The sequence below is a fragment of the Cimex lectularius genome, unplaced genomic scaffold (genome assembly GCF_000648675.2).
Source record: "Cimex lectularius strain Harlan isolate CLEC.00 unplaced genomic scaffold, Clec_2.1 scaffold118, whole genome shotgun sequence".
Taxonomy (NCBI): domain Eukaryota; kingdom Metazoa; phylum Arthropoda; class Insecta; order Hemiptera; family Cimicidae; genus Cimex; species Cimex lectularius.
The window spans coordinates 1084494-1096786 of record NW_019392720.1 but is presented as its reverse complement, the minus strand read 5'-3'; the positions used below and the strand labels follow the sequence as shown (position 1 = coordinate 1096786).

Here is a 12293-nt window from a genome sequence, read left to right as displayed (position 1 = left end):
ATGGGACTTTGTGGATCGGGGATAGGCCATAGACGTACTACCACTCTCACCTACCACAGCAGACGTCGCAATCAAGTTCAGAGGCGGTAAAAAACCTCTTTTTTTAAATATTTAATTTTCCTTTCGACAATATTATTTATATTTGGTTTATTAGTCGCACCGTTGTGTTTTAATGGATATTATTTTATAAATTCACATAAGCCAAAATTATTCAGTTTGTAAAGCCAAAGTTGTTTATGTTTTTATGACCTTTATAGTTATCTAACTTCATATAAGTACATACTTAAAAGTTTTAATTTTTGTTGTTTTGGGAATACCTTGCGGATAACGCTGTAGTATGGAGTTTAAAAAAGAATATGTAAATTAATTTGAAGTGAATACATAAAAATTGCTCCACAGAGCCCTACACTAAAATTTATTTAAGCTTTAACTTTTCCACACTTGTGGATGAATATGAACATAAATTTGTCTAAAATTGAACAAAACAAGAAAATTTGTTGATAAGATTTCTAGATCAATTATTCTAGGCTGTTTAATGACCAGATTTTATAACAATAGGTTTTTGCATCTTTTGGCTTTGTTTTGCCCTGTCACTAAGTGAAAATTGTACTTGGGAGGTAGCTGGATAGATATTGAAATAATTAAGACTATTTTTAATATTTTTATGACCTAGTAGCACTAAAAAAAGTTTAATTAAAATCGGTGATCCCACATCCATAGCCTCCTCCGGTCAGTGTAAAATGATCTGGTACTTTAAATGTAAATATGTTCCAAGTTTCATTTTGCATGGATAAAAAAAGCACCACAGAGCCCCACACTAAAATTTATTTGAGCTTTAACTTTTCCACACTTGTTTATGCATATGAACATAAATTTGTCAAAAATTGAATAAAACAAAAAATTTTTGACAATATTCCTAGATCAATATTTTAGGCTGTTTAATGACCAGATTTTATAACAATAGGTTTTTGCATCTTTTGGCTTTGCTTCGCCCTAAGTCAAAATTGTACTTGGGAGGTAGGCATAGTAAGGCTGGATAGATATTGAAATAATTAAGACTAGTTTTTTAATATTTTTATGACCTAGTATCACCAAAAAAAGTTTAATTAAAATCGGTGATCCCACATCCATCCTCCTCTGGTCAGTGAAAAATGAACTGATTCTTTAAATGCAAATACCAAGCTTCATTTTGCTTGCATGAAAAAAAAGCACCACAGAGCCCCACACTAAAATTTGTTTAAGCTTTAAGTTTTCCACACTTGTTTATGAATATGAGCATAAATTTGTCTAAAATGGAACAAAATAAGAAAATTTGTCAACATGATTACTAGATCAATATATTCTAGGCTGTTTAATGACTAAATTTGATAACAATAGGTTTTTCCATATTTATGTCAATTTTGGCTTTGCTTCGCCCTGTCACTAATCAAAATTGTACTTAGGAGCTAGGCATAGTATGAATGGATAGATATTGAAATAATTAAGACTAATTTTTATATTTTTATGACCTAGTATCACCAAAAAAAGTTGAATTAATATCGGTGATCCCACATCCATAGCCTCCTCTGGTCAGTGAAAAATGAACTGGTACTTTAACTGCAAATACCAAATTTCATTTTGCATGAATTTGAACACAAATTTGTCTAAAATTTTAAGAAAATTTGTCGAAAAGAGTATAAGGCTTTGCTCAATTTGGATATCTTCATCCACAAAAAATGTCAGAATTTGTCCAATAAACATATTTCCCAAAATAAATCAGTCACTGTTTTACTAATCTAATTCACCCTTATGCAAATCAAATTCATCTTTTGCTAATCAAATTCTCAATTTTGCAAATCAAATTCACCAGTTTTCAAATGAAATTCACCCTTTTGCAAATCAATTTCACCCTTTTGCTTATCAAATTCACCCTTTTATAAATCAATTTCACCCTTTTGCAAACCAAATTCACTCTTTTGCAAATCAATTTCACCCTTTTGCGTATCAAATTCACCCTTTTGTAAATCAATTTCACCCTTTTGCTTATCAAATTCACCCTTTTGCAAACCAAATTCATTCTTTTGCAAATCAAATTCACTCTTTTGCAAATCACATTCGCCTTTTTGAAAATTAAATTCAACATTTCTTTCTTTTTTAAATAACCTTATAAACTTTGCATATTAGACAATGAACGTGATGATATGCGTGGTTTTTTTTGGGGGGGAGGAGGAAAAAGGGTTGTGTAAAAAAAAAAGCCACGACCTTGGGTCTACGAGCTGAGAATCTATCACGCTAACCACTTGGCTACTGTGGTCCCCCATTAACCCAATGGCAAATCAAATCCATCATTTTGAAAATTAAATTTATTATTTTGCTAATAAAATTAATCTTTTTGAAAATTGCGTTAACTTTTTCCAAATCAAATTCTACATTTTACTAAATAAAATTCACTCTTTTACAAATTAATTTTGTCTTTTTGCAAATTAACTTCACCCTTTTTCAAATTTGCAATGCAAAAGGGTGAATTTAAATTGTAAAAGGGTAAATTTAATTTGAAAAATTTTTATCACATTTTTGAGAGGGGCTCAAAACAGCATTAAGTAAACATGGCTGTGTTGTAAGCCAACAAAAAATGTTGAAGAAAGATCACAATTTCTTTCAACAGACATTTTTATATCAGTCATATAAGGCTGGAACGAAACTTTTTTAAATTATTCCTCCTCGTTCCTCAAGGGTACCTTCTTGTTTAAACATACTATAAACGATATTTCAAGGCTTCTTTGAATTTATGATAGCTACCTTATTCACCCTTTCTGGTTTGGTAAAATTAACAAATAAATATCCGGTTGGACTTGGAGTTAGTCATAGATACATACTTAGCCCCTTGTTTTCGCTATTTTTCGATGACCTTCGTGATGCTCTAGAATTAGGAATTCCCTGCTCAAACTCTTTATGATGATATAATCATCACAGTTCTCCGTCCACCTTGCACAGAAATATTGACCTTTGGAAAAAAATCACTTTTATTGAAACTTGTAAATTTGAATAAATCAAAAATCATAGTTTTTCATAGAGGGATGGATGGCGAATAGGGAATGCTGGTTCTTTAGTACTTATTACTTTATTCATTCATTCATTTGATATTTCATCTTGTTTTCCAAATATTCATTTTAGAATTATTTACCATACCTTTTGCGCATTATTATTACCTCTTAAAATTCTATGGGCTGGGCAACTCGAACCAATTTCTTCCAGCACAGCAAACTAACCTAACCCCATAACTTCACCATCATATTAATAATATTAGCTATGTAGAAAAATGTCAGTACTAGTAGATAAGGTCTTAGGTTCCTCTATACATTATAATAAGGACATGAAATTAAAATAGGGAAATAATAAAATCATTGATAGAAAAATGTATTTACAAAAGCCAATAGCATCATTCACATATGAATTATATTCAAAATTGTATTAAAAAACTTAATTACAAAATTGTAATACTTTTCTTTTCTCCATGAAAATTTATAAGTACATTTATTATTCCTAGACGTTCACAATACAAAAATCCAGTCAGAACACCTTGTATAAAATTGTTTAGTAAAATATTATATTAGAAATAGATAGTCCAAACTATGATATGATATTGTTTCATAAATTTCAACTACTTTCTCGCATATCACAATCTATTTAATAGTGGCTATGCGAATTGTACTAAAAGATACAAAGTATAATTCGTCTTGAACTTAACAATGTAAAAAATACAGTCAATATCACACTTATTATTTATTTGTTTAAGTTTAGTCTTTTGTTTTTACTATAATTCCTTTGCGGACGGGGTTAATGGAACAGTTTTTATGATAATTGACTTGCTAAATTGAAAATTTGTAATTTTTGGCAATAAGATTAAATTTTGAATAATATACACTTGAGCTAAAATTTAAATCACAAGTACTAAAATGTATTAAGATCGTTTTGAGTTTTTAAATGTTACTTTAAATAATAAAACAGAAAAAAAAGAGATAAAATTAAACAAATCAATGAAATGAATCAATTAATTCTATCCCAGGGCTTTATACAATAAAGTATCACAATAAAATTAATTACAAATACATGAAATAGAACATTTTTTTTATAAGTTAATAACATAAAATAAATAAAATAAAATTTACAGACTAAGAAAAAAAATGAGATTTCAATTATTTTTTATATATTTAAAAAAACTTGGAAACGCTCCCAATCATTAATCCACTAAAATTTAAATACTGATTTTAATAAATCCATTAACTACCAAGTATTGCATTTAGAGATATTTTACCTTATTTAAATAAATATGGACAAACATTCTTCCTTTAAACAACCACCTTCAGCTAATAAACCTGAAATAAATAGAAATCATCAAATGTTGTGTTTATAAACTCAAAGGAGAATTTATTTATTTTTTATTGAACGACTTATTTTACTTGTTGCTACATGTATTGATCCAACATATTTTCACTTTTATGAGTAATGAAAAAAAGATTAATACATTACTTTTACGGCAGATACGGAAGTCTCATATCCTCCTTTGGACTGCATCTGGTTTTGTATTGCATGTAACTGAGTGTTTCCGAGGTCAACATCCTCAGAGCCAATGTGTCCGGTGTGCCGGAAGTTGGTCGGTTCACCGATCATAGATCTGTCGATTCTTCCCCGCCTCTGTTGTCTTTTTCTCTGTAAAATTGAAGGATAATTTAATATATGATTTAAGTGACAAGGCCGGGGAAAAAATTATGAGGTGTATAATTTTAATACATAAGTTAAATAAGCACTGGTGGTAAATTTATTGGATTGACAGGAACTTTAAAATGATAAGTTTATTGTGTATGTCAAGGGGACCGCAGTGTTGGGTGGCTAGGGTGTCCGACTCGTATTTTCTATGTTAGAGCTTCTGGGTTCGAATCCTGGCAGAGCCCATGGCTTTTTAGTTGATAATAGTATGAAAAAAAGTATTGTAAAGCGGTTCTGACCCACTGTCCGTGACACCCAATGGGTAGTCCTCCTGTATGACCTCTAACTTGGCAAATATGAGATCGACCCAGTTTTCCGATCTCAGGACTAAATGTTCTATAGCACAGCAGTCCTAGTTCATCAAGGAATATGATTATTAGTCCTGGTCTCAATGATTGGATTTCTTCTACAGTTATGTTATACATTGCCAAAGCACTTCCTACTGCAAGCAGGAGTAGCATTGGAGACTGCTTCCTTGCAGAATCTGCACATACCATGGATTATACCAATCTTACTCAAATGCCCATTCAGTATGCAATATTAGGATCTGAAATATTTTCCTTCTTCCTTTTTTTGCATTCTTTCCTTACAAAACTCAATAAGTTCTTGGATTGTCTGGCCCAACGAGTGAATTCCACTGTTTCCTAATTTTTGTATTTTTTTGTTTAAGATACTCATTAATTGTGTGAATCCCTATCAAACAGAAAGGCTCAGGACCTATCAGCAGTATAATAGCCCGTTTCCTAGCAAGGGTGTCAGTTTTCTCGGGACATTTTTTGGTACCTAGCAATGAGTAACTGTATTTTGCATATATCTAACTATTTCTGACCTAATAATGTTTGAGCTTGGTATTCTGATGGCTGCCTGGCAATCCAACATTACAGCTATTTATTATTTTTGTACTCCTTGTTAGGTTGAACTGAGTACATCTCTCAATTGTGTGGACATCAGACTAGAAGATCTTGGTGTACTATCTCATAGGCTGTGAGAATTTGGTTCCAGGGTCATCTTCTTGCATTCCAGATCCATTTTTTTATCTATTCAATTTTTTCCGGAGGGTGTCTGCTAGGTCTGTCAGGAAATGTTTGAATTCAAACAACCTATTCTTGTTGTTCCCTGGGGAAATTGTTACAATCATATCTGATTTTCCAAAGTCTTTTGTTATTGTCACTTCAGCCTAGTGTGGGGATTCTGTCAGTCTGCTGACTAAGTATAGTCCTTATTAGTGATTTGGGTCCATTTTCTTTGTTGAGCTCAAGGACTTCCAGGATATTGATGGTGGCTAGTATGGGATTTGGGCTTGTACATAATATTATTGTATCATGATACCATCGTGATTTTGATCCTAGAAGTCTTCTGTTCATGTCACTTCCTTCAGTCTAGCATGGGAATTCCATGCCCGTCTGCTGTCTTATAGTCCTAATTTCCTCGTTGGTGGTTAAAGTGATTTGGGTGCATTTGTCTTCGATGAGCTTGATGATGATTGAGGTCTTCCTGGATATTGACAATGGCTAGTATGGGATTATGTTCATACATAATATTATGGTAACATGATACTATTGTGATTTTGGTCCTAGCAGTATTCTGGTCAGCTCTTATTGCTTTTTTCTTCACTTGTGAGGATGTCAGTAATTCCGTGTTGTTGGTGTATAGTCTAGGACAAGCTGGTTTTTTCAACATAATTTCCATTTTTTGCACAAATCTTCAATGGGTTCAAGGTATTCCTGGATATTGACAGTGGCTAGTATGGGATTCTGTCTGCAATGTTTGTCAGGGTGGTCACGACAATAGTATAAATAATATGTACAAATAAATAATTTTAGAATGAGGTAATAACGATTAGGAACTGTTTTAGTTTGTAGAGAATTCCTGGATGCCAGATTCCTTCGAACACTTGGGTTGTGTACAAAAACACTCCCAGGCTCTTTTGAAGATTTCATCACTAGGAAGGCTGATGGATCTTGTGGCTGGAATGTTTTTAGGGTTTAGGTATGAGATTTATTAACAAATTTTTGACTTACTTGGTGAGCTGGTTGATTGATACAGCAGGAAAAGAGTTGGACCCAAATATCCCCTCCCATGTTGCCTGATTGGTAGTTTGACATCTGTGTACAAAAATCAAATTGCAAATGACAAATCTACATAGGGAAAAACTAATTCAAAACATTTAAAAACTGTACAAAGGCAAAACCTTTATCAAGTTTCAGATCGACAAGGATTTCTGAGTATGCGATAGTCATCTTTCACAATTTCGTCCAATTACAAGAATAAAATTCAAATAAATAATAAAGTTTTTGTTGTCAACATATGAAAACTTGTGATTTAATCCAGTTATCAATTTCTAGCTAATCTGACCAGGATATGCTTTATCAAAGGAATGATGACTAACGCTTGGAAAGAAGAAACATATTTATGTTCATATTAGCATTATAATTATTTTAGGACTGGCATTAGCTAAAATACAAACAATGAAATTAGTTTATCTAAATAAAGCACTATGAAACAATAATCCAAATATGAGATTTGCAAAACAATCTCGAAACCAGATTTTTTTGTCCACAAATATTTTCAGAAAATTTTTGATTTAAAAAACAATCCATCCATCCAAAAAAAAAAAAAAAATGTATCCTCCTTTTTGTTCTGGAACAAGGACTTTTGTCAAATGGGTGCAAATTTATGCAAAGTGGTTCTCAAAAATAGGAATGAAACCATGAGTAATAAGCCATAATAGTTTTTTTTTGTAATTAATTATTTACTCTTGTTATTGGTACTCTTTTGCATTTCTCTCATTTACCTCATGTGTATTTTTATTTTATTGTTTTGTTTTTTTAATTAATTTTTTTTTTTTTTTTTAAGCGGCCCTTCAGTCCAACCCGTGGCCTTTACTTTAATGATGAGCACCATGTCAGCATCTAAATCATTGCTGTACCCAATGCCCCCAAAGCTACACCCAACTTTAAAAAAAAGTATGTATGACTCAATAAATAACTGTAATAATAATAAATAAATTAAGGGCTGTATGTATAAAATTCACATATCACAGATTCTTCGATTCAAACAACGTTCTTAGTCTTTTATGCTTATAGTTGGAATATTTTATATCATCCTTATCATACTAAAAAATATTTTAGGTAGCCTGCCCAAAATTAGTTCTTAAAGATTGTTTCTGTGAATGAGGGATTGAAGAACCACGATAGGCCTTAAGTCTTGCATGACGACAAATTGAGGGAAGCTCTCAAATGTGCTTCGAGTTGAACATGTCAGGAGCTTGCCAAAGTGATGAACTTCAACATAAGTGATGAAATGATGTTATCTAGCTTACATCGACTTGGGAAAACTTAGAAACTAAGCATATCCTCATAAATTGACCAATGCTAAAAAGCTTCAGCATCTAAGAATTTGCCTTTCACAGCACAAGTAGAGATGTTTTTTTTATCCGGATTGTCACATATGTACATCAAAAAATTACTTGTTCATACCATTGGCTGTCACCAAACATAACCTGTCCCATTGATGTGAAAACCAAAGATTCACCAACAAAATTCGACTTATGATTATTCGGAAATCGTGAGATGCGGTCTGATATGATGTAGGTGTTACAAAAACATTTTCTTTATCATGCCAATGTTTCGATCTTTATTGAGATCATCTTCAGGGCCTGGGATTTACAAACATTGTTTAAATTTAACAAATACATGTAGGATGTGGAAAAAAAGTGAATTTATACAATGCAAAAAAATATTTTTCATATTCAAACAAAGTATTTCTACTCAAAGTGTTTGTTTTCTGTGTAATTGTGCCATTCTTGTGCGTCGTGTTGAGAGTGCCAGTGAGATATTGCTGTTTTATGTTTATACACGTTGGATTTTGAAGGGGTAGAGGCGACTTTCTTCCTGATCATACTGCTCAAGCTTTTTCTACATTTTCCCTGAACTGAGAACCTGCCACATTGCCTTAAACGACGATAACCTCAAAAACATCCCTTAATCCTCCATTTTGAGTGCCCGTGGTTTATGTAAGTACAGCAAGTACCTCTATTCCGTCAATGTGTAGACATTCCCAACAACGCCGCTGAGAATAACGAGTCCTTAGTACACACAACAACCTTAACAGTTTTGTATGAGGTGATCCTGCTTCCAAAAGTTACACAGCAACCTCTCGATTCATCCTGACCTCCTACTTACCAAGTCTCATCTGTGCTTTCTCAACCTGCCATGTCGCCACAAACGACGAAGACCTCAAATCCCCTTAATCCTATATAGCTGGTTTCTGTAAATACAACAATTAACTCCTTCGATGAGGCCAAAGGTCGACTCAAGCCCTTCAGTAAGTTAGGAGAATCAGTCTGGATAATGGCGATGACTGCAAGCTTCTCTCTACAAATCACTTAATAATCTGTCAAAACTGAACTATCTTTATACAAAATATAAACTGCTTTGGACAGGAGTGATACTGTGCGGTTCCAGCAAGCTATCTAAAATCCAGTGAATACAATCTTTCCAATCCAAAGTCCTCAACCAGATCGTCAAAGTTCCTTACTACATTACTGACCTTACTATCCACAATGACATCCGTCATCTCTCAACCGAGTTTGACACCAACCTCTCAATCCTGACCGTACTGCCCAAACTTTGGGGCCATTTCCCATCCTGAGAACCAGCTACTTTGCCTTAATCGACAACGGCCTCGGGACATCTTTGTCCCATAATCCCTCACACCGAGTACCAGTGTTGGTAGGTTTCTGTAAGTACAAGTAGACTACTACTTCACTCTGTTGATGAGGCCAGAGGTACTCAAGCCATTCTGTAAGTTCGAGAGAATTAGTGTGGATAATCGCCATGACTGAAAGCTCCTCACTCCGTCCACGACTTCAATCTTTTTTCAAAACACAACTAACTTTATACAAGACAATACTGCGACTGCTTTGGACAGGAGTGGCACGGTGTGGTAACACCTGAACCCTTGCGAGAAATCATACTTACATCCCAAACGTTTCCGCCACCTTTCCAAACCTTCAGATTTTTTGTCGATGTCAACGATTATTCATACCCAAGATAAGAGTTCTTTTATAACAACAAAAAGTCAAGGGCAACGAAAAAGTAGGAAAAACACCCAACTCTCTACCTACCCTTCAATTTAAAATCTTTCAAAATATTAAATATCTTTACTTAAATTTTAATACAAAAATTAAAAAAAAAATGAAAATTAAGACAATTTTATAAGAAAAATATAGAGAAAAGTAAATAAAAGTTTTATTGTTGGGTCGTTTGGAGTTTACTTATCATATCTCACATTCATTAATCACCTTGAAATGGAGAATTTCTCTCCTTTTTTGCTCACTTTTAACTGCACACAACTTTTAAAATTATATTAAATTAAATATACTCTTGTCTATAAATAAATCTAAAGATTTTTCATATAACACCAAGAGAAAAAATTAAATTTTGGAAGTCTGGAACCCGATGAAGCAGGCTGGACAGAGCCGGTTGGAAAGTTAATCTAAGTTTATTGTTTAAAGGTGTGAATTATTTAATAAAAAAACTTACCGTGATTTTTTGGACGATTTACACTGGCATTTTTGTCTAGAGAAAATCAGAGAAAAAATAACCGACGCCCGGTCTTTTTCTTCACTTCCCCGTTCAAAGTCGAACTGAAAACGGATTATTTCTTTTCCTATACCGAAAAAAATACAAATAACAACAAATGTTCCTTGGAGGCGAGGGTGAATTTATTCGAAAAAGTTCGGACCAAAACAAAACATCGATATCGGAAGTGGCGACCGCGGAAGCCGACCCAAATTCGAATTGGCGATCGCTCACTCTTCACTTTTCACTCTTCTTCCGTATGCTCTTAACTGGCCGCTTGCTCTAAAAAAGTGAAGACTGAGAACGGACAAAAAAGAAGTATGCGACTCCGGCGGAGGTTCTCCCGTTTCTCGCAATGCGACTCGGCCCGCTGTTCCCCGACCTTTGGCTCTCTCTCGACAAATCTGGGCGAAATGACGTCATTCTTGTCTTTTACCGCACCACGAAATGACATCTTGTGTTTTTTTTTGCACAAACCAAACCCAAAAAGACCTCCTTTGACAGTTTAAACATTTTTTGACTGCCCTTCCTTCTTTTATGAAAGAATGAGCCAAAGTGATGAGTCAAACCATTTGGTTTTCATTAATTAGTTCATTGTCTGTTTCGAGCAGTCCTCTTGAAAAATCTTGCAAGGATTGTTCTCCTAACATTTTTATTAACTCTCAAGGGGCTGCCTTTCCTTCTTTTATTTCCAATTAATCGTTGAATGTTAACCTAGAGTAAATTTTAGCGCGGCACTTTTGATGTTTAAAAGGAAGCAACTTACTCCTCTTTTCTATCTTAACCTCCATGCCCATTTGTCATGGTATAGGAACCACAGTGGCGCAGAAATTTCTCAAAATTAAGTAAGTTTTAGCTCTACGTGAGAATTTTCTACTACACGATTTAAATGCACTGGCAGGAAGCATTAAGGCCGTGTCAGACAATTAAGATAACAGCAAAATCACCCTTGTCTTCGTATCAGGACACGCAAGGCTGAAGGGCAACGAAGAGGAAGAGTTGGCCAAGGAAAGTTTAACGTGGACACCTATCCTCCATTGAAACATTTTGCAGCATACCAAATTGTCAAAAAAAGTTCATCAAAGAGCCATCGTAAAAACTAACGGCAGAATTACTAAACTTAGGACGTACTGAGATTGGAATGATAATAGGATACTACATACATATGGTATCATCATGTCCAGAGCTAATTGGGATTGCATCGAGGAGGCTGATAAATTAGCAAAATTGTTCTTTTCGTCTTAGACTTTTGCGGCATACCAGATTGCCAAAATCGTAGTGGATCATCAGATAACGAGTTAAAAATAATTCCTCTGGGAACGTATTCCAGGAAAGTTGATGCGAAATGATTTATAAAATCGCAGAACCTAACGGAAGAACTGCTAGGACTAGGATGATTACAGGACTGCTGACTATACACTGCAAAGTACGGAAGAATATGCACAAACTGGAAGCACACGTTAAGCAATATCTTGCGAAAAAGGTCACATCAAACTAAACGATGAATCCATCTAAAATCTCCAAAACCACCGCATTGCCAAAATCGTGAATCCATCAGACCACGGGTTAACAATCAGTCCTCAGTTTAATGGGATTGCATTCCAGGCCAACGAAAAGGTTTATTAAAGAACCATCGCACGAAAAACCTAGTACGTGTTAGGTCTAGAATGATAATAGAACTGCTAACTGGACACAGAGACTCCTGGGGTGTATTCGGAGCAGTTAGAAGCCTGCTCAAACGGGGTTGTGTACGTTGAAACCGAAAGGCCGTTTTGAAATTAGTTAAGTCCCTGTTAGATTGGACAGAGACAAATAACTAAGTCATCCTTGTCTTGAGATCAGGTCACTCAGAACAGATCGGCAACGAAGAGGTTGTTAAATTAGTCAAGAAAAGTTCGATGAAAACGCCTATGTCTATATATTGAGGATAAGGGTTAGGTTGTGTTATATTTGGTAGGATTA

The 12293-nt window shown here is 34.2% G+C and overlaps 2 protein-coding genes across 3 annotated transcripts in view; one reads left to right on the top strand and one right to left on the bottom strand.

The window, feature by feature from the left end:
- LOC106667165 (hexosaminidase D-like) overlaps positions 1 to 12293 on the top strand; it is an 86926-nt gene continuing 74633 nt past the window's right edge. The window contains exons 1-2 of the mRNA XM_014394904.2: positions 1 to 86; positions 7603 to 7712. The gene's annotated coding sequence lies outside the window, so the exon portion shown is untranslated. The remainder of the gene's footprint in view (positions 87 to 7602; positions 7713 to 12293) is intronic.
- Positions 3414 to 10708, bottom strand: LOC106667169 (CDC42 small effector protein homolog). 2 transcript variants are annotated; one of them, XR_001340519.2, is made up of 5 exons: positions 10293 to 10708; positions 6768 to 6851; positions 4510 to 4689; positions 4295 to 4355; positions 3414 to 4227 (listed from the first exon to the last, which is right to left on the bottom strand). XR_001340519.2 is itself a non-coding variant. In XM_014394912.2 (4 exons), the coding sequence occupies exons 2-4, from the start codon at positions 6849 to 6851 to the stop codon at positions 4347 to 4349; spliced, it is 273 nt and encodes a 90-aa protein (XP_014250398.1). In that variant the 5' UTR covers positions 10293 to 10706; the 3' UTR covers positions 3414 to 4346. The 2 variants fall into 2 exon arrangements, 1 of the variants encoding a protein (XP_014250398.1); XM_014394912.2 differs by having other exon boundaries at positions 3414 to 4355; positions 10293 to 10706.